Source organism: Chionomys nivalis, chromosome 2 (genome assembly GCF_950005125.1).
Source record: "Chionomys nivalis chromosome 2, mChiNiv1.1, whole genome shotgun sequence".
NCBI classification, from domain to species: domain Eukaryota; kingdom Metazoa; phylum Chordata; class Mammalia; order Rodentia; family Cricetidae; genus Chionomys; species Chionomys nivalis.
This window is the reverse complement of record NC_080087.1, coordinates 64,724,888-64,752,063: the sequence shown is the minus strand read 5'-3', so window position 1 is coordinate 64,752,063 and position 27,176 is coordinate 64,724,888. Positions and strand designations below refer to the sequence as shown.

General features: G+C 36.0%; 1 protein-coding gene across 2 annotated transcripts in view; it reads right to left on the bottom strand.

The window, feature by feature from the left end:
* Nucleotides 1–27,176, bottom strand: part of Ascc3 (activating signal cointegrator 1 complex subunit 3) — a 307,593-nt gene that overhangs the window by 86,300 nt on the left and 194,117 nt on the right. For both annotated transcript variants that reach the window (XM_057759249.1, XM_057759259.1), the window contains exons 30-34: nucleotides 26,764–26,906; nucleotides 9,576–9,713; nucleotides 9,371–9,491; nucleotides 7,427–7,559; nucleotides 1,577–1,702 (exon numbers count right to left, since the gene is read on the bottom strand). In XM_057759249.1, coding sequence (XP_057615232.1) covers nucleotides 1,577–1,702; nucleotides 7,427–7,559; nucleotides 9,371–9,491; nucleotides 9,576–9,713; nucleotides 26,764–26,906 — 661 coding nt within the window. The remainder of the gene's footprint in view (nucleotides 1–1,576; nucleotides 1,703–7,426; nucleotides 7,560–9,370; nucleotides 9,492–9,575; nucleotides 9,714–26,763; nucleotides 26,907–27,176) is intronic.

The window sequence follows — 27,176 nt, the reverse complement described above, 5'->3', positions numbered from 1 at the left end:
TTCTTGGTAACGTTTTTGAAAGACTTTCTTAAATTCTTTTCAAATGAACCCTTAGAGCCTTTAGTTTGATTTTTTAGAACACACATAAAGGGAAACAATCTGCAACCCGCTAATGAACTTGCTTGTCCCAAACGCCTTAACAGTTAAGGGACACTAAGTAAAGACACAGCAATTTAAAACAGCTATGTATAAAAGGAGAAATGCTAGCTAAAATATATTTTTTTAAGCTACCAACAGTAAGATTTTCTGATGCCATTTTCCATGTTTCCTCTGTTAAAGACTTCATAATGGCTTATAATTTCAACAGGAATATCTCATATTTGACCCTTCCTACACTCCATTTCCTCTGTATCTATTACAGTTTTCAAAAGTCCTCCCCTCTCTCTCCTTCCCGCCTACTCCCTCTCTCCTCCCTCCCTCTCTCTCTTTCCTTTTGGTTTTTCAAGATAGAGTTTCTCTGTGTAGCCCTGCCTGTGTTGGAACTCACTCTCTAGACCAGGCTGGCCTCAAACTCACAGAGATCTGCCTGCCTCTGACTCTAAGTACCAGGACTAAGGGTGGCGCCACTACTACCTGGTAGTAAATGCCTCTCTAGTTGGCCTTTCTGCTGTAACTATCTTCCACTAAAGTGCTTAGGAACCGAAACACAGCAAAACCTATTCTGATGATGTTAATTCATGTATAAGTACTCACAGTGGCTCATTCCCATACCCTCAGAAAGGATCAGATGGGTGCTCTTCAGCATGCTGTGTAGACACAGACCCTTTCCCTCCAATGTATTCATCTACTTTCTGCTCGGGACAAGCTTTAACCCCATACCCTTTACTTTCTGAGCACAGCAAACTTTCCTAATCCGTAAACACTAATGACTCTTCCAATCCCCAGGACCCTTTGCGTTTATTTTCCTGCCTGGATTCTTTATACCTTTTCTAGTTCTGAATATCTGAAGTATTACATTATCTGACAAGCTATTACCTTCACAGGTTTAAATACAGTTCTCTTAGAGAATTTATCAAATTCTAGTGTTTACTCATGCCTTTCCTATAAGAAATGGGAGTCACTGGAGACAAGGGATGGTAAACACAAACATGCATTTCAGAGTTTGACATAACATTTGATAAGTGCCTGCTAAATCAAGATGTAATAAACTAGAAAGAGAAAAATAGGATCAAATACAGCACAACCTTATCTTGTCTTGTAAAATTCTTATTAACACTAAGAAATACCCCATAATTTCTCTCATCCAACTTCACCACTCTTAACCTTTCTTTGAACTCCAACTGTATGTCTGTTAGTTACTACCACACAGTAACGAAGATGCCTTAATGACTTTCAGTGTTTTGTCTTCCAACTACATAGGAAAACTATCCTACAGCAATTCAAATAGCAAATGTATACAATCAACCATACTCTTATGTACTATGACTATATGGGACATTATATGATTTTCTTGTAAACTTGCATCTACAGAATGTGCTAAGAACTGACAAACACTCAGACTTGGAGTTTCTTTTAAATGCCTGTGCTTTCTGTACATACAATGTGCAACTACCCATTCACAGAGTCTCACACTTACCTAGGGTTCATCATAAGACGTCGGAAAAAGTAAGTCCATGTGATATAATCCATTGCATCTTGCTTAGATGTTATTGTACCTCCAGCAATCTCTGCGTTTAAGTGGTCAGAAAGCACTCCTAATAAGCTATATATTGAGTAAGAGACAAGAAATACAATGAACAATAAACAGTAAAGATCCAGATTTTTATGTTCTAAGCTATCAAAAAGTGGTTTTATGTAATTTATGTATAACAACTTTGTATAATTTATAAATAACTTATTTCAGATTATTTGGTGATAACTGTTAAAAGTTATTACAAATTCTACAGATTCATAGCACCATGAACTTAAGAACACATTATTAACTGGCACATATATGCTTATGCTTTCTTTCTTGTTAAAATGTACATGAATATGAACAGAGTGCAGAGTACTATAGTAATATAGACTTTCCCCAGAATACCTTAAGTAGTAACAACCAGCTGAAAGCAATTGCTACTACCTGCCATCTGGTAAATACTCAACAAATAGTAACCTTGCTATCATTTTTTCAGAAAATAAGGGTTATATGGAAAAATTAAACATAGGCTGGCAGGAAGGAGGCTAGAAACTTACAGAAAAAGAAGATGTGACTCAAGAGAGGAGGCTTGTCGAATGAAATGAAGAACATAAGAAGTGCTGGAGTAAAGACTAAAAGGGAACTTGTGAGACAGGGATGATAGGCGGAGGCAAAGACATTTCCCAGTGAACACTAAGTGCTTGAAAGAATAGGAAAGTTTCGTGGAATATAAAAAGGTGATCAGATGTGTTGAAAGATTGGGAAAGAACATGCTAATTTTAGTTTTTTATGTAAAATATAAAAAGCAAGCAATGTCCAAAAAGGGATAAACAATTACAAATAAAATCATATGCAAGTATTCAAATTAACTTTTGTAAAGAAATAGATTAGAAAAACTGAATGTAAAAAATATTCTCTATGACAAGCTCAATTTATTGTGGCAGAGTGAAAGTGGTCACTGTACGCATGAAGAGTACCGGCAATACCCACTGGAGGGCTGACTATAATCTAGCAATGCCCTTTTCTCATCACAGTCTGATAGAGAAACATCTGTATGTAATATTAGAAAGGCAAAATGCTTCACTGTCACATTATACACAAGAGGAGGAAACTGTCGGGCTAGAGAGACAGCGCAGCAGTGGTGAGTACTTGCAGAGGACCACAACTCAGTTACTGGTACCCATACTGCAACTCCAGTTCTAGGGGATCTGATGCCCTCTTCTGGCTTCCTTTAGCATGGTAGGCATGCTGGTGCCCTTACATACATGCAAGCAAAACATTCATACATATTAAAAAAATCCTTTAGAAGAGAAAATTGGATTGCTAAATGTGCATTAATAGAGAACTGAATTAGCTATGGAATATTTTATGACATAAAATATTAGTAATGGTCATAGCACAAGAAAAAAATTACCTTTTTACTATATAATGCCCAGAGTAAATTAGTTTTGTGATAAATGTATATGTTAAATCAAATTCTTTAAAAATACATATGAGATGGTCATATGACATTTATCACTTGTTTTTGTGGCAAATTAGATTCACTTATTTTCAGAAACAGTTTTTGTATTTACAGGGTAAAGTGTATTTGTGTATGTATACATATATATATCATATGATATATGTATCATATGATATATATATATATAACAATGTTTCGTTTTGAATTTCTGTATTCATTCAAAAGATACACAGGTCTATTAAGTTCTTAAGACGATTTCTTAATGAATTTTAGCATCTAAGTTATTCTGACTCCATAAAACAAACTAGAAATTTATTCCTAATGTTCCTTTTCATCTCTTCTCTCCTCTCTCTCTCTCTCTCTCTCTCTCTCTCTCTCTCTCTCTCTCCCTCCCTCCTTCCCTCCCTCCCTCCCTCCCCTCTTACTATGTAGTCTAGTCATGGATAATCTGGAATATGCTATGTAGACACAGATTTTTCTCAAATCTATTTCCTAAATCCTGGGATGAAAAGTATGCACCACCACACCCTGCAATTCCTACCTTTTCTATTACTAGGAGAAAGCTCATTAATGGCTGGCATTATTCTTTCTATAGTACAAAGAATTCAACAGTAAAGTATCTGTATCATAAGATTTCATTATGAAAAAAATTCTGCATTCTGAATTCAACTGCTTTGACATATCTGGTACTGATGACTTATATTCTCTTTTTTATTGTGCCAGTTTTAGTAATTTTTAAAATAAATTTTATTATTTGAGCTAAGGTGTAAAAATCATTTTTATAAAGTTGTTCATAATATTTTATCTTTTTAATATTTATATTTTTCTAATCCTGATATTTAGATATAAACATATAAATTTTCTTCATCTTTGGAAAACATAATCAAATAAGCAAACAGTAGAGCCTTGTGGTATAATTCACTGATCTAAGCTTCTAAGGGGAGGGGTGTTTAGCTGGAGGTTTCACCCCAGCTCCTGGCATAAGCTCCCTCCCCTGGGAGCTGCCTCAGTCCAAACTCCATCTCCAAGAAAGCCCACCAAACGGTGTCCCCTCCATAGGAAAGGTCAAGAAAGCCCACCAAATCGTTAACTCCTCCCCAGGGAAGGTTTGGGACCACTCCCACAGGCTATTTAAACTGCCCCCGCCCAGAGAATGAACATGTGGTCTCCATGTTTTCCCAGGGCCATTCAGGAGCACTCCATTAAACATGGGCATCTTTAATTTGGTCTGATTGGGATTATTTATGTTGGCAGAGAGATTTGGCATCTTAAGAAAATACTTAACATTTGGAGGGCCCACTGAGATGCCAAGCCAGGTAGACTAAATCTTTCCCCCACAGGAAAATCTTTGGGCGTCTTGTACTCAGCAGCTAATAGCAAGCACTGCTTCTAGGCTGGTGCTTTCCAAGGACTAATAAGAGAGACTTGGCATTGCCTGCATAGCTAAAAAAGCTGTCTCATTTCTGCTCATTTATCCCTCTTAGATCTGTCTAATGGCATTTGATAACTTAAGGTACTGGTAGCTCATCGCCGGGCGGTGGTGGCGCACGCCTTTAATCCCAGCACTCGGGAGGCAGAGGCAGGCGGATCTCTGTGAGTTCGAGGCCAGCCTGGTCTCCAAAGGGAGTTCCAGGACAGGCTCCAAAGCTACAGAGAAACCCTGTCTCGAAAAACCAAAAAAAGAAAAAAAAAAAAAAAAAGGTACTGGTAGCTCGTTACTTCATTTGTTAAGTTTCCTGCTAAAATATACATAGGTGTGCTTCTTTAACAGACTTCATAATCCAGGACTAACAGGTTTCAGGTGTATCTTCAGAGGCTCAACGTTTCCAGTTCCTTTTAACCTAAAGCAACAGCCTTTTGCTATGACATCAGATGTAAATCTGTTCCAGCTGTCTTACAGACACCTACAGGTTCCTGGGAAAAAGTTCTGCTGCTGTATCAAAAATCAGGTTTGGTTAAAAACTAACAGTCTCCAGAGCCTATTTTAATTCCACCTATTTTCAAACATATTTTACAGGTCACTCCTGCTGTTTGGGCAAAGACAAATTTACTAAGCTCTCTCCAGACAACACTAACACGTGTACTAGCTTCTGGGACTTCACCATTGGTATCAATTCTCCTGGATCAAGAACACTTACCAACTAAAATCTGGATTTATCTGCTATTGTGTCCCACTTATACATTTGAGCCTCACCAGTACAACCAGGGCACTTCTCTGTCCCATTCTTTCTGGCAGTTAATGACTCTTCCCATGACTAGCCCATTCATAGGGCCAATAATAACAATATATTTTTTTCTCCTAGCCACCTGCCTTCTCATCTCCCTCCAAGAAACAGCTGCCTGATATCTCCAGGATGAGAGTAAAACAGATGCCACTCAAGCCACACCTCTGGCTAAGTGTGAGCCCACCAAATCCCAGATCTCCCCTTCCCAGTCACCCCATGCCGGCAGGAAGCAGCCAGACTTGAGCTGGTGCCCCTTTATCCAAGGAGTCTAAATTTTGGTTAAGGGGCTTCATCTCAGCTCGTTGGCACACCTTTATCGAAAAAGTCTGGAATGTTTGGTCAAAAGTATCACATCAGCTCCCTAACACCCCTTTATACAAAATGTCAGGACTGTTTGGCTGGGGGCTTCACCCCAGCTCCTGGCATAAGCTCCCTCCCCTGGGAGCTGCCTCAGTCCAAACTCCACCTCCGAGAAAGCCCGCCAAATGGTGTCTCCCCCACAGGGAGGGTCAAGAAAGCCCACCAAATCGTTAACTCCTCCCCAGAGAAGGTTGGGACCAGTCCCACAGGCTATTTAAACTGCCTCCGCCCAGAGTATGAACATGTGGTCTCCAGGTTTTGTGGAGTCTTCGCCTCTCCATGTTTTCCCAGGGTCACTCAGGAGCACTCCATTAAACATGAGCAACTTTAATTTGGTCTGGTTCAGTCTGAGTGGGATTATTTATGTCGGCAGAGAGGTTTGGTGTCTTAAGAAAATACTTAACAAGAGGGACTGAGGCATGGAACCTGCAAGTTCATTGCCTGGCTGGGGTACTGAGTAAATCCAAGGTCCAATTGGGTAACTTAATAAAACCCTATCTCAAAATGAAAAGCAAAAAGGGGAGCAGTGATATATGTAGTGGTAGGGTCTACCATGCCTCAGGCCCTAGGTTCAATCCCAAAGATCACACACATATAAAAGCCAAAGCAAGCAAACAAATACAGCCCAACATTTGGGACTGCTAAGGTCTTTAATAAATGTTTATTCTTATTTTAATATTTATTATTATTTTCAAGTGTGGTATGTCTAAGTGGGGGCTGGTGATTGCGAATGTAGTGCACTTGGAGGCCAGAAGAGAATATGGACTCCAGCAGAGCTGGAGTTATATGTAGAGGGAACAGAATTTTTGTATTACATGATCAGCAATATAAACTGTTAATTACATGCCTCCTTATTGTGGACTCTATTGCAAAAAGGAAAGTATCTAAAACAAATACCAAAGAAAATACAAATTCTTCAGAAAAGTAATATAGTACTGAATGCTTTCCTCACAACAGATATTGGTTCCAAGAATTATTGATCTTATCTCTACAAATACAAATGAGCAAGTTAAAATTGCTATCACTCCCATTTATACACAATGAAAAGTGAAAGGAACTGCTCAAAGTCAAGCAATTTAGTGGCAGAGCTCAGAATTCAACCTGGGTCACCTGGGCCAGAGCAAGGGTTCAGTGTGCATGGCAGCCATACAACAGTTTCCCTTAAAATAACAATAACAGCTGTATGTTGTCTCACATTGTAAAGTTATGTTATGAGTATTACTAATTGTTTTTTAGTAAAACATAACCAGGACAAAAAATACCCAAACAAAATTTGAGAAAAAAAAATAAGAAAAAGCAACCATTAAGTATGTTTTGTGCTGGCCAACTACTCCTAGGCACAAGGTCTACCCCAAAGTGTGGATGATATACAGTGTTACTCCACTGGGAAAAACTGATTTTCCCTTTCTCAAGAGATCAAATGCAAATAGCTTCTTTGTTAGAGTTTTTTACTTTGCTTTGATATTTTTTGTTTTATCTTTTTTAATATTTATGATGTTTTTCTAATCTATGGATTTTTGTTTTTTTGTTCTTTTTTCGTTTCTTTTGAGACAGAGGGAGATAGGAAGAGGAGAAGGAAAGGGAGATTGCATGAACATGAAGTTGGGTGGGTAGGGAGATATAATCTGGGAAGAGCTGGGGGATGTGAAAGAATATGATCAAAATATATTGTATGACAAACTTATTTTCAATTGAAAAGAAACATAACTAGAAAAACACAAATTCACTATGAAACGAAACCTATTTGTTTAAGATCAAACTTACCTTGATTCAACTGGGAAAGGTTCATAAAGAAATTTTTTATAAAAGTCTTTTTTTATATCATGAACAAGAATTACAGCTTTGCCCTGGTCATCGAACTGAGGTCTCCCAGCTCTCCCCATCATCTGCAGCACATCTATGAAAGAGAAAATAAGAGGCACCCTGCAGTGACACTGAGCACAAAGTAAAGTTACTGATCAGGTCACACTTCTAACAACAAAGACTAATAGTTAATAGGATATTTTAAGAAAATGTGTGCTTCTCTGATCATCACTATTACAGTCTTTAATATATATATATGTCTGTTTATATACATAATATAATCACATATATATGATATATTCAAAATTTACATTAAATAAGCAATTGTGATTAAGACTAAACTCTTAAAATGGCAGTTTAACTATTTGTGAAATGAAGTTCTCTTAAGTTACATGATTTAAGATGCCATTTAACAATATTGTTATTGTAGGGTCTGTGGAGATGGCTCAGTGGATAAAGCACTTCTGCACAAGTGTGAGGACAGGAGTTGAAAACTCAGTACTGATATCAAAGCCAGAAGGGTATGGCAACTTCTCTGTATCCTAGCACATGGGAGACAAAGACGGGTTCCCAAGACAAACTGGCTAACTAGATTAGAAGAACTCTGGCTTAAGCAAGAGTTGCCATTCTTTAGTAAATAACAGTAGAGAGTAAATGAGAAAGACAACTGGTATTAACCTCTGGCCTCCACCTGCATGTATACATATCCAATGCTGCTGTGCCCACCCACATATGCACTCACACACATTGTGAACATGCATATATACATACATCCATACAAACTGTGTAGTAATTCTATTTAAAAACTATTTAGTTTTTGAAATCTATTAATTACAGTTCTTAATCAAAACTTATTGTCTCTAATAGTTATTAACCAGTACTTTTATGAATTTGAAATCACTAACTATGGTTTTTTTTTTATTCTTTTTTAATTAAAATTTCCAACTGCTCCCCGTTTCCCATTTCCCTCCCCTCCTCCCACACATTGCCCCCTCCCCCCACTCCCCTCCCCCATCCCCACTCCTCTTCTCCTCCCCCCAGTCCATTCCCCCTCCCTCTCGATACTGAAGAGCAGTCCAAATTCCCTGCCCTACAGGAAGACCAAGGTCCTCCCACTTCCATCCAGGCCCAGGAAGGTGAGCATCAAAACAGGCTAAGCTCCCACAAAGCCAGTTCATGTATTAGGATCGAAACCTAGTGCCATTGTCCTTGGCTTCTCATCAGCCTTCATTGTCCGCCATGTTCAGAGAGTCCAGTTTCAACCCATGCTTATTCAGTCCCAGTCCAGCTGGCCTTAGGAGCAGAAGGAGAGAGAACATGAACAAGGAAGTCAGGACCATGAGGGGTGCACCCAACCACTGAGACAGTGGGGCCGAGCTATTGGGAGCTCACCAAGGTCAGCTGGACAGCTACTGAAAAAACATGGGATAAAACCGGACTCTCGGAATGTGGCGGACAATGAGAGCTGACGAGAGGCCAAGGAGAATGGCACAGGAACTTTCAACTGGCGATAGATCGAGAGAGAGACAGAGACCCAAATTGGAGCAATGGTCTGAGCTCTTAAGGTCCAAATGAGGAGCAGAAGGAGGGAGAACATGACCAAGGAAATCAGGACCACGAGGCGTGCACCCACCCACTGTGACAGTGGAACTGATCTATTGGGAGCTCTTCAAGGCCAGCTGGACTGGGACTGAATAAGCATGGGTTGAAACTAACTATGGTTTTATTTATTAATGAATCGGGCAAGAAATAAAAAAGTTCAATATTTACTGAAACATAAAAACAAAGACTTCTTAACTTGATTATTATATACATGAGACGAGTTCTCAAAATTTAATTTATATAAACCTAAATTGCTAAAGATGAAAGACAAGTTTAATATATCTTTGAACTAAGAAAAATTACCTGTAATGGGAAAATCCACATAACGTCTTGTTTTTCCATCATAATATTCAGTTCCTTTAATAATTACTAAGTGAGCTGGAAAGTTTACACCCCATGCTAATGTGCTTGTAGCAATAAGAACCTAAAAGATAAACATAGTGCTTTATAGCTAAATAAAATGAAACTTCTATGTAACTTTTAAATATGTGTTCAAGCGAAAAGGTACCTGGACTTTACAGTTCACAAACAGTTCTTCTACAGTTTTTCGGTCTCTTTCATGTAGCCCAGCATGATGCATTCCTATCCCAAAAGCTAGAGTCAGCTTCAGGTTGGAATCTCGTATTGTCCCAATGATGTTCTCCATCTGCCAATGCAAGGACAAGTCTAAGATGTAGGTGCATCAGCTTTAAAATACTCATGCATTTCAATTATGTTAGATTGACATAACTTTTGTTTTTGCATTTTTTCTGCCTTTAATGACATTATATGGTCATAAATACATAATCCATTTATTGCTTTCATTAAAGCTGGGTAAACAGAAAAGAATTCCTTCTTGGTAAAAACATATTTTTCAGGGGCTGGAGAGATGGCTCAGCGGTTAAGAGCATTGCCTGATCTTCCAAAGGTCCTGAGTTCAATTCCCAGCAACCACATGGTGGCTCACAACCATCTGTAATGAGGTCTGGTGCCCTCTTCTGGCCTTCAGGCATACATGCAGAAAGAATATTGTATACATAATAAATAAATAAATATTTAAAAAAACCAAAAAAAACATTTTCATACTATCCATTTTAGTATTATTAAACAATAGAAAAATACATGATGATAAATAGAAATTATTCTTAATGATTATAGAATATTTAAAAGGATTTAAAGTTGTCTAAAAAGGTTCAATATCAATATAATAAAAGACATTTATCTTTTCAGATCTGAGTCTAAACTTGAGAAAATGCAAAAACAAAAAGAATCTGATATAATTCTATCAGAAAGCATTTACCACAACAAAGTTTCATACTAAACTTAGGACTCATTAAGTCACATGACTGACTCCGTTTCTTTATCTGTAAATTAGAAATAATAATGAGTAATCTTCGTGCGCATTTAAATCCTTCCATTAAAGTCATGTAGTAAGTAACTAGCCTTATCTGAAAATTTGCCAATGGATAAAAACAGTTTGAAGATGCTTGGAGGAGGTCTATTCCAAACTTTTCTGCCAGAAAAGTTACTAACTATAATCATATCAGAGCCTGAAAAAATTTTAATCGTTAAAAAGACTACTTTGTTTATTTCTTATTGCTTTGATCAGTAGCTAAAAGCCTTTGATATCTTCTAGTTGCTTTTTTGGGGGTGAATTACCATTTTACTTTAATTGATATGACATCTCTCTTTTGCTTACCGGTGTAATATAACCAGTATACACGCTGATGGGTAACAACCTTTCTTTGCCCATAAATATCCTTATCTAGTTTTTCAAACATCATTTTATTTATTATTTAAAATAACTTGACAGACCAAATGTTTCAAAGTATTCACTTGTGTTTTATTACCTAGAATTTTTCTTAAGCACCTACAAAATATACATTTGCCTACTATTTAATTCCTGTTGTAGTTTTAATTTGTACCTAAACAATTATATATCCTTTATTTGCTTTAAAATTATGGTTAAAATCCAAAGTGTTTCTTCTTCTATCAATTTAACTGGAAATGATGGCTATGTGATTCCTTGTTTCAAAGTTAAACTATACAATTTCTTTATTATTTAAAGATTTTTAATATATTAAAAATGTTCACATATTCTAGCATTTTATTTTTATAGAATTTATGTCTAAAGCTTCCCTTGTTTCAGTTAAATTTCATACATCTACATGTTTTTTGGAACACATTTCATAAATATTCTTTAAATGTTCTATTCATCTCCATTGTACACTGGATATAATGAGTGCAACATAAATTTGATGGCAATGGCAGCAAATTTTATTTGCTTATAAAATTTATTCCTTGTAAAGAACTAAACAGAAAGTCCAATCTCCTCTTCTTAGTGGTCTTCTGCTTGTCCTTAAAGCAGAGAGTAACCTCAGGGACAGCATAGGAAGTTTTTCCCTTCATGAGCATTCAATATCACATCTTTTAAAGGCTACTCCATTTTAGTTATTTCTATAGCCTTATCAACACATGCCAGTAGTACTCAATACTGGAGAGAGAACTTGGAAAAAGATCATGGACAATTTTATATGCTTGAAGTAGAAATACAAATAAATAATATTGTATTCAGATCTCATTTCATTTTTTTTCCTCCTGACAACTTCTATCATGCACAACTAGAATACATTTCCTCTTCTGGGTGTGCATAAAGTAAACATCTCAAAATCGCCAATTAAGGGAACTTTATGCGGTTGTTATATTTTAGAAAAAATACACAAGTCCATATTATCCATGCAAGGAATAACTTCTTGCATTCATATTCCTTTTGTTTTCATAATTAAAAAAAACTTATAAGATTTTAGAATGTGGGAACAAGCTGTCTTATACTAATAATACATAAAAAGAAGGTAACATTTAATAGTAAAATTAATTTATAGAAAATGATACATTAAGTAGGCAATACTTTGAGTATCACACATATTAGAAAAGTTATTTGTTAACTTTCACTGTGTTAGTTGTAGTGTATTAGAACTTCATTCTGTTTCATAATACATAACAGCTTTTGCCTTTATCTGTGAACATAAGAAATAAACTTCTCTGAAATTTACTATATATATGTACACTGTCTTCAATGAAATTAGCATAAGAAAGTTCTTAAATTGTCTAATAAATTATTTCTGAGCCAGCTGCACTGCATAAGGTATTTCCAATTTATATTGATTCACTGATGCTTTTAAACTTAAAATTACTTTTAGATTTTTCTGTTTTATAAACAAAGCAAGTACATATGAATTGTGTAATTCACAATGTCCCATGACAATCATACCTCAAAAGTAATGTGCCATTTGCCATTCAAAAACTAAAACACCTTGTGACAGGAGATTTGGAGGAAGAGGAGCTATTTCTCACTCTTCTCACCTCTCAGTCACATAAATCAATGCATTAAAAAGAAAGCTTTGCCTATTCGAGCTGGCAATCCCTGAAATCCTCAAGAGAACAATCACAAGAACAACTTCATTTATTACACAGTTTCTAAGGATGAATCTGAACTTTCTGAACAACATAAGGGAAAATTATAGATGCTAATTAATAAACATAAAATACTACTAAAGTAGCCCAAAGGAATTAAAAATAAATTTTATTGAATTATATGTACTTGTTATTGTTTTTAAACTGAGTTTAATTTTGATCAAATTATTTTAAGTCAAGCAAAAAAAAATTGGGAAATTTTCAGGTAGTAAAAGCTGAACCTTTTAAGATATTTCCTTAGCAATTTCTATTTGTCTCCTGTTGTGCTATCAATTTATAAAGCTTATCACAGATTATTCTTTATACAATGCAGCAGTGTTAACATCACACTTAGTTTATTCATACAACTTAGTATGTTTTAAATTAAAAAGTTTCATTGATTTTGAAATCAATATAGTAACCTTTCTCAACTTTGATTCAATGAAATAAGATTCTCAACAAGTATTTAGGTTATCATCTCTATTTCTTCAAGGATATGTACTACTCCACCAAGACATATGGTACATTATTTATTACATAAAAATGGATACCATAGCACTGAAAGGGTTAACTGTTGGTAATATGGGTGCTACATGACTAACTACAACAATGAAAACAATAGGAAGTTTCAATTCTGATGTACGGTTGGTTTAATAAATATTTGTTGTAATGCATTGGTATTTTTTCAATAAACAACCTTTGAAATATATCAGACCACCTAATAGTTAAACAAAAAATATTTGAAATTGCACATAAAAGAGAAACAGATCTATATGCTTTCGAGTGATCTGTTTAAGGGGTGGGGGAAGAGACACATATGTAAGTTGTTGAACCATTTACTTTAACTTAATAGAACTTTTTATATTTTAAATTTATTATACTCAAAAAGCTTTTGTAGAGAGATAGGATTCCATTTAAGTAGATACATTACTCTGAGCCTAAAGTACATTCCAGTCAGAATATAATTCAGCAAGTTGATGACAATGCTGGCTCCAAAAGAAAGGAGACCAGATTGGACAAGAATGAGCTAACAGACTGTGCAGCCCAGTTCTGTCCCTTTGAGTGTGATATATTGTTTCAAGATGCTAAAATCCCATAGCTTCTCAAAGCATATCTGCTGTGCTGGTTTTCCCATTTTCACAGAATCCTCATTATCAGAACTCTGTACTCTTTTTCAAAGCATGTCAGACTCAGACCATATGCCACTGAATAATGCTTATCAGTGGTCTAAACTGTTCAACAGAAGATACACTAAGCAGAAGAATCATGAAAGTTACAAAGACTTCTAAAAACAGGAGTCAATCAACCACACTAATACAGATGTTAAATGAAGTTTAAGTATTTCCTTGTAATTGCAAAGTATTAATTTCTTAACCTGTTTCTCTATGATAAACCCCACAGATGGAAGAGGAAAAATTAACAATGAAGAATAAACATAGAACATTTTATTGATATGTTAACAGAAAAGAATTCTAGAAAGTTATTCAAAATAAAAGTTTCTAAAATTTCCCAATACTACAAAATTATTTTTTCCTACCTTCTCTAAATGTCAACCACACTGTAAAAGATTTACCATATAGCGACATATTAATTTTAAGCATATACATATGTGATTAAGGAAATAAATCTGCCTGAGGGCGAACCTTAGCAATACAGCACCTGCTTTTCACATATAAACCCATGGGTTCCATTTTTAGTAGTGCTGATTTTAAAAAAATTACATGAGAAATAAACACAAACTCACACAAAAGTTTGAATTACAAATAAGTAAATATACACCTAAACAATAAATAAAATCTAAACAATAAGAGATTTGCTACATTTTCCAAATACATAGAATACCATTTAAAATTACTTTTTCCTTGCCTAATTCTTATCATAATATACAAATGGAATCTCAAGGTAAGATATTAACACGCTTTCCTCACTCACATTTCTAAGTAAATTCCTTATACCACTAGCAGAAAATCCTTCTATAAACACTTCATATTTACTTTTGTACATAGTTTTGATGCTTATTTCCATTTTTAGAGAGTTTTGATTCTAATACATGCTTGGAGAATATGTCCATATATTGGGGTGCTTTTCAAATGCAGAACAGACTGAGTTGAAAATGAATATTACAGAGTTATCTTTTTAAAGTTAGCACAATTACATTTTATTAATATGAATTAAATCATGATAAAATAACCAGAGGGGTATAAATAAAAGGTCAAAGTTCACCTTCTAGCTTTCAGCAGACTTGGCCTATTTATTTGGCATATTCAGTGTTGCATAACCATGATACTACAAATGTTGAGTATCTAGTTTTAGGATATCTGCAGATTCCAATTGGGCACCCTAATCTATAATCCTAAGCACAGGCACAATCCTTAACAGTTACCACGCTAAAAATACATTATTTTTAAGGATCTGATATGTTCTTAACACATTTACTTTTCACAGCAGTCCCATAAAGACAGTTGTTACCATTCCTTTTACATGTGAAAATTTGAGGCCTAGCAGCCACATAGTATACTGGGATCGTATAACTAATGGTAGACAGTCAGTCATGATCCCAGCACTGCTGGATGTAGGTTATGCCTTCTAGCACAGTGCCCCATATATTACTACATGAATGAAAGACCACTTATAGTTACAATGTTCACTAGATCTCATTGTTCCAGACTGTATGCAGAAAACAGGCTAAGATTTGATACAATGAGTAATTATCATTTACACACTGGAAAAATCGACTCAGATGATTTGCAAATATTCTTTAGTATTTAATTATCTCTATACCTGTGCCTAAAAAAGAAGAACATCTCAATTATCTTGTTCTATAAGCTAAAACCAAATGCCATCTCTTTCAACTTCTTCATGATTGTGAAATGGCATAGTCTTGTCATTTCTTGTTCTTGTAGCTATTGATTTTTTTATACATTTTTCCTCTTCAAATTTTTCTTTTTCATCTTATCTAAGGTTAATATGTTGCTAATAAGCCTACTTACTGTAAATATTGCAAGTTAAAACAAACAAAACAGACCAAGTTTGCTACCCTGTGTTTGGGTACAACTTGTCACTTGGTGCATCAGCCAAAGTAATCAATCTTTCTGCTCTAGTTTTTGCACCTGGAAAACTGGGATAAGAAATATGTTCTACAAATTTATGACTAGATTTGATAATAGATCCTTTAAAGAACTATGAAGTACTCCATGCATGTTATCACCTAAAGCAAAGAGAAACAGATTGTCTTCTGTTGTTTAAGGAATGAAAATTGATGATCCCAATCACACCAGTATCCCATGAGTTCCAACTAGACCCAAATGTTCAATGCTTAGCAAATTCACAGAGGTCTATTTTCCACACCATTTTTAGACATTTCACATCATAAGCATTTCCATAGTTTTTAAGAGGGTTGAGGCATGGTTTATGCAAAGAATGGGTGTAGGGTTGGGGAGTATGTAGTGTTTCCAGCTACTCCTAAAGCTGACATGGGAAGAAAGACCTTTAGCATGAGGGCACCCTGCACTAAAGCACAGTAAGATCCTTGTCAGAGTGAAAATAAAAATGGGCCAAGAATGCACGTCAGTGGTAGAAACTTGTTTCATTGGTTACTAGTCATGCTGCTAGGACAAAATGCCTGACCAAACTAGCTTAAGGAAGGGAGTGTTTATTTTGGCTTGCAATGAAAGACCATCATGGTAGGGAAGGCAAGGCAGTCAGTGGGAAGCAACTGATCACACTGTATTCAAGGTCAGGAGACAGAGACCAATGAATGCTATCACTTAGCTCGCTGGCTCCTTATTCAATGAAACCCATGAGATAGTGCAATTCCCATAGATGGCAGGTTATCTAGATAATCACCACACCTGTTCAGATTGTGAGAGGCCTGAAGTTTGGTGCTATGTATCACAAACAAAACAAAACCCAGAAAGCACCAGGGTAAGATTTATTCAGGAGTTATTAAATGTTTTGTGAATTACTTCAAAGTAGTAAAGTTAGCAACCTTTTAAAGTTTTGTATAATTTAGGAAGGTTTTTAGCCCATTAATCTGAATTAGCAAGATTTAACTAAACTGTTTTATTTCTCATTTTTGTTTTTATATTGTCTCCACCCATATCCATTGCCTGGCTTGCTCCAGTCAGAGAGATACTTCTTTTCCTGCTTTTGATCTTTGGAACAAGCATAAATTAACTGGCTCCTTTTATTACTTTAGGTATGTAGATCTTATTTAACAGCACATAGAAAGAAATGGGCAGTTTTGGAGATATAGTAAAAGTAAGAGAGTTAAGAAAGGAATGTAAATATAATCTTTTTTTTTAAAGATTTATTTATTTATTATGTATACAACATTCCTTCCATGTATGCTTACTTGCCAGAAGAGGGCACCAGATCTCATTATAGATGGCTGTGAGCAACCATGTGGTTGCTAGGAATTGAAGTCAGGACCTCTGGAAGAGCAGTCAGTGCTCTTAACCTCTGAGCCATCTCTCCAGCCCCTGTAAATATAATCTTAACAAAAGCCTAATCTTTTCCCAGCATTCTGCTACCTGCTGAGAGAAGAAAGAAAAGCAATATACAACCAGTGAATTCAGAAGAAAGGGCTTTCTCCTGCTTTTGTGCCTTTTGTGCCTTTTAGTGCTGATTGGTAAGCACCCAGAGCTATCACAGTCCTGTTGCATGCAGGACTACATGGTTGAACACCTGAGGGAACACGATTTAGCGAACCTTCTTAGTGCCAAATCAAAAACCACTAAGCTGTGGTTCATTCCATTTCTCCCCACTCCTCTCATTTACTCTGTAACCAGTTCCAAACTGGCTTCTGTTCCTAACTCCTTGGCAAGTTCACTCACAGGGCCTCCAAGTGTTAAATGACACTGGGAGCTTCTTTCTCATACCATGAATTCCCTTCATCACTTCATGTAATCGAGCACTTTCTCCTGCACTGGTATCTATCTACTGGCATCTTATCACCTTTGACAGTTTTTCGTTTCCTATCTCACCTCAAAACAAGTGAGTCCCTTGTGTGCCTCTTCTTCACACTGTCCAAGGCTGTTATATGAACTCACTTGGGCATGAAGTCTGCTTGTACACAGACATGTCCAACTCCATATGTTCACATCTGAAGTAGGTTTGACAGACCTCTTATATTTAATCACTTTGTAATTTCCACTTGAAAGTCTTAGGCATACCAAAAAACATATCAAATATAACTTTTAAGTCCAAATTCCCTTCTTCCTTTATCCCATTCTTTATTTCTCAGAATTTCTTCTGCTGTTTCATTATGTAGCATTATTATGTTCTGATTTAACAACCAGAGTGCCATTCTTGATTACTTTTTCTATCTTTCATCTATCATAAAGTCTTATTATTAATTCTAAATATATCTTTCTGTTGCCACTGCCACCAAGGTATTAGGAGACCCTACACCACCATCCCTACTAAGTTCTAAGTTATTGTTCCAGAATTAACAAAATGTTCTCAAAAAGTGAAAGAAAGATCTGTCGAAATGGCTTAGTAGCTAAAGAATGTGCTACTCAAGTATATGGATTGGTGTTTGGATTCCCAGAACCTATGTATACAGACTGCCTGGCCATGACAAATCACTTGTAATTTCATCCTCAGAAGGTGGAGATACGGAATCCCCAGAACAAGCTGCATACTTACCCATATTGGTGAGCTCTAGGTTTGACTGAGAGACCCTCCCTCAACGAATAAAGTCAGAGAGCATTTTAGGATGATTCTTGGCACCAATTTGGGGCTTTTATATGCACATATATTCAAACACATGCAAAAATGTGAATATATATACAAGAAAAACAGAAAAAAATGTAAACAAATGTATATATGTAATCGGTGTTCCTTATACCTGCTAATATAATGAACTGCTGCTGCCTTAGCTATGTGCTTGGTTTGCTCCTTGTCCTTTCTAACTGAGCTCAGAGTCTATCTTGTCAGAGGCCCTTCTGCCTTGATTACTGTGTAATATCCAATTATGAACATTCTCATCTCCCATGCTTATTATTTTTCCTATGAGAGTCATCATACATTAACTTATTTGCTTGTTATCATCTATCCTCACTGGAATGTTAATTAGTAAAATCCAGGAAATTTACGAGACACAAAACTACAAAAGCACTGGCCTTATAAGCAATTTGCACCTCCACAGTATTTAAAACAAAAGTTAACCAACTTACTGGTGTGTCTATATGTTTGCACAAACTTCCTATCAGTGGTCTTTCTGACCTGTACCATTATTACTAGCATAATGGGAAGCAACTGTGATTTTGATTTACACTTGATAATTAGTGATACTGAACATTTTTCTAAACCTGGAACATATATGTTTTCTTGAGAAATGTGTTTAGACCCACTGACCATTTTTATTGAGCTGTTTGCTGTTTTAATCTTCAGTTCTTTTTCTTAGTTTTGAAAATCATATTCTGGACAGTAAGCCCATGTTAGAGGTATACATTGCAAGTATTTTCTGTTAATCTGTAAGGCTATCTCTGTATTCTGCTGAGTTTTCTTTATTGTGCCTTTAAGCCATTTTGGATTAGAGCAAATAAGAGAGAGGTATGAAAAAACTGTCCTTTCTCTAATGTGTCTTTTCTGTTGTTCAATAGCCTCTTAGCTTCCTACAACCTGTGATACAGGTATGTAATCCTACTTTCCCTCCTTCCCTTTTCCTTCCTCTCTGTGTTGCTTTTCTGGTATTGAGGATAATCTAGCGCCTCAGAAATCCTATGTGTATTAGTTTTTTCCTTCTTTCTTTCCTCCCTTCCTTCCTCTTCTCTTTCTTTTTCTACATGGGTCTTGCTATGTAGCCTTGGCTGGCCTAGAACTTGCTATGTAGATCAGGCTGGCCTTGAACTCTGCGAGTTTGCCTGTATTTGCCTCCTGAGTGCTGAAATTAAAGGCATATGCCACCATACCTAGCTTCCTAAACCTTACCACCTTCGTCAAAAATCAAATGGTTTATGCATCAGGGTGTCCAGGCTCTTTACTCTATGGTCAGCTTTTAATGCCAATATTATGTTTATCACTACAGCTTTGAATCTGTTAAATTGCTCAAAATGGCTTTCATATTTGGCCCTTTTGGTAGTTCTGTCCACATTCTAGTTCAGTGGCAAGCAACACTAGTACATTGATAGACATCACGCTGTACTTCTCTTCTGGTACTGTGCTAATTTTTATGACAGAATACCTGACGGACAACTGGAGTCAGCAGTGTCACAGTGACTTCTCTTCACCACGGCGGGGAAGACTGGAGGCCTCATGGGTCTCTAAACCAGAAAGCAGAGTAACCAAGCCAAGACTTGTGGTGGGACCTGTCTCCAGGATCCTTTTTTATTTCAGTCAGGCCCCAGCTCCTAAATGCTCCACAGCCTTAAAATAATACTATAAAATGTACATCAAGTGTTCAAAACACATGCCTGTGGGAGGACATTTCTGATCAATTCGTAACAGGTAGTATGGATAGTCTGTTAACATTGGTTCTCAATTTGAGTACACGTTGCCCTTCCTCATTTTTGTATTTTCTTCAAATTTCTTTAATTAATGTTTACTAATCTGTAATGCAAAGGTCTTTTTGCCTTATTAACTAAATTTACTCTCTTAGGCATTTCATCATCATCATCATCATCATCATCATCATCATCATCATCATCATCATCATCATCATCATCATTTTGTAGCTCTTATAAAATGAGATCACTTTCTTGATTTATATTTCAAATAATTCACAACTGGGATAAAGTAATACTAGTGGCTTCTGCATTCATTTGAATCTATAAAGTCCGCTGAATTCATTTATTATTTTTCTAACAGTTTTTGTTGGAATTTAAAATATTTTCTCCCCATGTCATTGGCCAACAGTACTAGCTGCTTATGGCAGGTCTTATAGCACTGTTTGGTGAAAGTGCTCATCCATGTCTTATTAGCAGATGTTAGAGAGGTCATTCAGCTTTATTCAATACAATGCTAGTGGATTACTTATCATCAATGTACTTTATTATACTGAGGTGTTATATATGTTCCCCTAGAATTGAAACATTCTTTTCTGGCTCAGGAAGTAAACAAAATCTATGTCTTAGGGGTCCTGTGATTTACTACCCTACTCAAGGGTATATACAAGTGGGATGGACAGTAGACTTATGGGCAGAGCTGTCTATAGCTAAACTGGAGCTCCTAGGATGCAGTCTTTGTGAGTCATCAGCCTTCATGGAGTAGGATTTTGGGGAGCATAATTTCTTTATGTAACACCTCAAACACACCCATGGGATTAATACCATTAAACTCAATAGTCCACTAAATCTAGACCGGGATGGGACCATTTACCCAATATGTGGGCAATGTCCTCTCTGAGATGAAATGTTTGTTAACAATGCCCAAGAAAAGCCATAAATATGAGGCATGTTTCTTATATACCTAGTTTTTCATTTTATCATATATTTTCTCTGCACTAAGATGATCTTGCTTTGCTTCTAATTTTGATGAAGTCCTATATTTTGCTGTGCATTACTGAAAATTAATGGTTCTCTTCTTATACTGCTAGAACCATGTTCCAAGAGCCAAGTGGCCAAGGGCTGCATACTTTCTAAAATCTCAGCTAATAAGCATCATTATATTTTTTTCTATTCCTCGTGACTTCTTAGCTTTGCTGGTTTGGAGAGCTAATATCTACAAGATTAGTAATTTGTGTAGAAATAACAATAACTGAAATATCTATACAGGGTATTTGATGCTTCCGTTCTACTTGATGAAAAAGCAAAATGTGGTTATTATCATTTAGGCAACTGATTTTGATTAGGCTGTTTTATAATTATACAACAAGGGAAAAAATTTTAGGTACACCCAAACTTTCCCCTCTATTTTAAAAAATTAATTGAGACTTTATAACTATGAATTAAGCATACATACAAATCTAGCTGCCAGCCTCTTATGTATTTTGGGCACTCTAGATTAGCTTAGCAGCTTGTTGAAAAACATGTTCAGGTGACACATGGTAGAACAAATAAATAATAAATGTATTTTTGGCTTGGAAGAGTGACAAATAGAAACAATTTGTTCCCTACCCTTGCTTAGCTGCTACCTCACATATGTATCAATAGATTTCTAAATAATTTCATTTCTCTCCTTTCTTACTATTCTTTACTACTGAATGTAATATATTAGCTGTGACTTTTTTAGTTTAGTCTACTGGCTAATGTTTACTTTTCACTATGAACTTGAATAAATTTAGTATTGCCACAAAAATATTTCTCTATATGTGTCTGAGGACATTTCCAGAAAGGTTTAATTGAAAAAGTAAGAGCCAACCCAAATGTGGGCGGCATAATTCCATAATTGAGACCCTGGACTAGATAAAGGAAGAAGCAAGCATTTAATGGTTCAGTTTCCTAACTACAGACTCATGTGACCAGGTATCTATTTGCAATACCTGTGACCACGCCTTCCATGCCATGATGGACTATATTCTTAAAGTCTTCCTGTCTTAAAGTTGTTTTTATCAGCAAGGGATATTTTGTATTTTGTAGCAGCAAGGGAACTAATACAGTAGAGAATACTGAGAAGGGACTGAAGTAGGACTGTATGGGCAGGGGTGTACCTTGTTGCAGAGAACATGGATGAGACCCTGAATTCTAACTCCTGCTCGGCAAAACAACAGGTTACCAACAACAGAAGCCACAAAGAGATCAAGAAACGTAGGTCTTTATGTTAACTGCTGCCCAAGACGGAAGTTTTAGTTGAGTTGTCCCTCTGGAGACATGCAGAGAAAGATGTTTTGATTATTTGATAAAAATGTATATTGTTTGGAAGTTTTTTTTTTTTTTTTAAATGTAGCCAATGGGGAAAACACCAAATTAATAAATTTAGAAGAACTATACATTGAACCTGTACTACTCTGGACAGCCAGTATCACTTTCTATAATTCCTATAACATCAGCCAAAAATAAATCCTCTTTTCCTGATATATGTCACAGATTAAAACTCAGGCAATCAAAATTTTCTGTTTGTCATGAAGTCTGAGAGAATAGTGCAAAGACTTGGTGAAAGTTTGAGGCTAGTAGAAGCGGATGCTCTCAGTGAGAATCCAAGTGACTAAGTAGCTTATTCCCAGAAACTGTAGAAAAAGGCTTCCTACTGGCAAATTCAAAGGATACTACTTTGGGGTTTCTAGCTGCAGTATAGTTTTATAGGAAGGATAGACTTGGAGTTGTTTTCCTACATCTTAACACTTCCCTTTCAGTCAGTACTGGATTAAGATATTAAATTACTCATTTGCCTCTGCTAAGAAATTTAACTCATGTGTCTTTCTTAGCCAAGTTATCTCTTGATGCGCTGATTCTTTTGCTTTGCTTTCACTATTGCCTCTTCCCCAGATACCTAGAAAGTAGTTCTTCAGCTGCAGAATGATTTGAAGGCTGCCTATGTCAGCAACAGAGTCCCCTTCAGTTGCCAAGATAACTACCATGTTTATTCAGCTTTCTCCAAGTGCTAGTTACCTATGTCCTGTCACAAGACACTAAATACTGCACAAAGAGCATTAATGATATATGACACTAACATTTCATCCCAGAATGCCTTCCCAGAATGCATCCTTTACAGACATTACAAATCTAGAGTTGGTTTTATGCCACCTTTACACAGGGTATATCTAGAGTGCATCTGACAAGAGAAACTTCAATAGAGAAATGTCTCCATTAGATTATCTGGAGGCAAGTGTGTAGTGCATTTTCTTGATTAATGGTTGATATGAGGGGGTGCAGCCCAGGGCAGATGGTTCAATCCCTGGGTAGATGGTCCAAAATTGCATAAGAAAGCAGGCTGAACAAGTCACAAGAAGCAAGCCAGTAAGCAGCATTCCTCTTGGCTTCTAGTTCAGTTCCTGCCTAGAGTACCTACCCTGACTCCCCTCAGTGATGGGATTGTGGCCTGAGTTGTAAGATAAAATAAATCCTTAAATTCCCAAGTTGCTTTTGATTATGGTGTCCTATCACAGCAATATAAACTCAATTAAGGCATTTAATTTAATTATCTGGCTGTACCATAACAGAAACACCTGCTTATGTGGGTTTAGGTATAATCATATAGCAAAACCCACTTTTGTAGGTTTTGGTATACTCAAGTTGAACACACACACACACATGTTGTAATAAGAGCGGCGGGGCTGCATCCCCGGCACCCGGCCGCCCGCATGGCTAGCTATGTCCCGAAATAATTACACGGAAACTGTATTCTTTTGATCACTGCCTGGCCCATTAGTTCCAGCCTTTTATTGGCTAGCTCTTACATATTGATCTAACCCATTTCTAATATTCTGTGTAGCACCATGAGCTGGCTTACCAGGGAAGATCTTAACCTGCGTCTGTCTGGAGTGGGAGAATCATGGCGACTCCTGACTCAGCTTCTTTCTCCCAGCATTCTCTCTGTTTACTCCACCCACCTAAGGGCTGGCCTATAAATGGGCCAAGGCAGTTTCTTTATTAAATGAAAGTAATTCCTCCATCACACACACACACACACACACACACACACACACACACACACACACACACACAGAGTAAACTAAATGCAAACTCAATGAAAACTTTATTTAAAATTTTTGTTTGTTATGTTTTTGTGATGAAGCAAGGCCTTCCTGGATTGACACAGACTGAACGAGACCAAACATGTAGAAATAAAAAATTACCAGTTGTCATAATTTTACCAGCAAGCAAACAAACAAACCATGCAAACAAATGTTATGGATTCTACTTATCAATAGTGAAAAATTTTTGTGCTAACTGAAACAACACAACAACACAATTCTCCACAATAGCTGAGCTATACAGACTTCCACAGATATCATAATTAGAACAAATATATAAAAGAAGTGTATTCTAGCAAGGATGAACACATGAGGTTCACATTTTAAAACAATGTCAATCACATATGTGCTAAATGCAGAGCAATGTACTTTGAGCACACACCCTAAAGTGTGTTCAGTAGGTATGTATGTACTTTATACTCTGACTTCAAAGAAATGTTTCAATTAGGACCATTTTTTAGAGACAAAACAAAAGAGAAATAAAATTAAGATGAAATAGATATTATATTCTTCATATACTAAACCATAAATAGGTAATTTGCCTATTTTTAGTATTTGCCTCCTAAATTGTGATACTGTTGTAGAAATTTCTTAAAAATGAACACAAACAGTACTAGATTTCTTATGGCATCTTCAAACAAAATTTGTCGGTTCTACCTTCTCTTACTCCTCCATAGAGCACTCCTATTTCCTCAACAGGTCTTTTGTCTCTTCTTGAAATAGATCTCCTTTCATTAGAAAGGCTATCCCTATATTCATAACCTCCTCCCATATAATGTATAGGTATAAACAGGATAAACTAGGATCTTAAAGGAGTGAGAACACGAATTTTTATCTTTCTGAATCTTAGTCACCTTGATTAATATAATACTTTCCAAATAATATCCACTTTCCTTAGACACAGCAATTGAGTAACAGAGAATAAAATTATTTAGACATTAAGTTATACTGTACAGTATATACATATAAGCAAATTTAAGAAAGTAATAATGGAATCCTAAAGATAAAATTATCTGTAGAACTTAGAACACTTTGAAATACTAGCTTATGATAGCATATACATTGTATCCAACAGACAAGAACTCTAGATAGCCACAAGAGAATGAAAGGTGTAGTAATATTTTTATGTATTTTAATAAGTAAAGCTTACCTGAAGATCAGAGTGCAAAGCTAAGCCATACAGCTCAGGGAGTAGTGGCACATACCTTTAATCCCAGTGTTTGGGAGTCACATGCCTTTAATCCTAGCACTAGGGAGGTGGAAAAAGGAATGATATGGCTGGGTGGAGAGAGGAATATAAAGGGGGAAAGACAGGAACTCACTGAAGTGTGGAGGCTGAGGTTTGGTTGAGACACAGTGCTACCTTTACACAGGATCACCCCTTCGATCTGAGAATTGGTAAAGGTAAAAGGGCTCTCTAGTGGTTTACTGCTCTGCGTCTTTGATCTTCAGTTTTAACCCCTATATCTGTCTCAGAGTTTTTATTATTCATGCTACAGAAAGGCAGAAATTTCTAATTTGTTCAAACTAAATTGATGGGTTTGAAATACTGTTCTTCATGCTATGACCACAAAAAGAGGAAGTGGGAGGGGGAATGAGAGATGATAATACAACAATTAGGTAACCTATTTCTTCAGTCTTCATCATAATTCTGTCTCAGAAAATATTTTTAAAACTAGAAAAATATTAAAAAGGAAAGTCATTATGAATTAAATCTATGAAACAGAGAAGGGGCAACAAGGACCATATTACACAGACTATATAATTTGAAAGGAAAACCTTTAATTTGTAAAAGATAAAAAGACAAGCAAAAATAATTAAGGAGTAGATTAGCATATATACATACTAACATACACACATGTAGGAACAGTTAGTAATATGAAGTTTCATATAGGTATTTCCACCTAATTTTAAGGCTCAACAAATCTTTAGGATATACTAAAAAAGATATAAAAGACCACAGAAAAGAAAAACGAAACTAATGAATAAATACATGAAAACATGTTCATCGACAAAAATCAAGGTGTAGATTAAAGAGGATAACCTTTTATTCATAGTGTTACTCAATTACAATAAAGGTGGACTCTCCTACACCAAGACTGACCACTTCAATCAGCATACGTACTTGAGAAATCAATTAGCAGCATAAGAAAAGCAGCAACTATGGTCTGAGAAAATAATTCTAAACGAATAAAGTGCAATAAAGAAACTCGATTATTTAATTATATGAAGAAAAAACTATGGAATAGGTACACAGTGAAATAAAACAGTACAGGGACAAATCGTAATTGTTTAAAAATGTAAAGGTAGTTTTAAAGTTTACTATACTGATTAGTATTTACTAACTAAGCTGTAAACAAGGATCATGTTATACATTTTTCTAAAGTTAATCTAACAAAATTGATTTTAAGTTATGTAAGGGCAAGAAATGCTAAAACTTTTGAAAACATAGTTGAATATAAAATATTAATCATTATGATATTAAATAAAGGGAATGATCATAGATCTGCAAAGTAAGTGTTTTACTGGGAATCCTGAGGATATGTATGCAAATATTAATAAGGTTGTATAAACGTAGCACAATACTGTACTCCTTCTTTCCTGTTACTTTTATTATAGAATTAAACTAACTATAATTAAGTACACAACTCCTATCACAGTACAGTATGAATTTGAAGAAGCAACTTACCTCTTGTTCATCCATATTCAACCATTGTTTTGGGTCCTCTTCAGTAGCCAGAAAAGCTATCAACTCTAAAGCAGTAAGTCGAGTTTGACGTCTTGATGAGACAAATATCAAAACAGGCTTGGCTGGAGAATGACTTCTAATTGCTGTGGAAAGTTGTGGGAATGAAATATTAAGCCACTTAACAGATGCACATGAAAACCAATATAGTTCATGTGAACTCTTAATTTGGTCAGGAAATTAATTATTATTTCAGGTAGTACAGGTGACTGATAGGACACTGGGAAAAATGACAGGAAAGGGAAGATGCCAACCACAGTTCTACAGAACACTGCCTAGTACAGGGAAGAGTTACTCATCACACCCAAGGTCAAGCCAAGGAAGGAGGCACTAAAAGGCTGAGATTCTTCACTAAG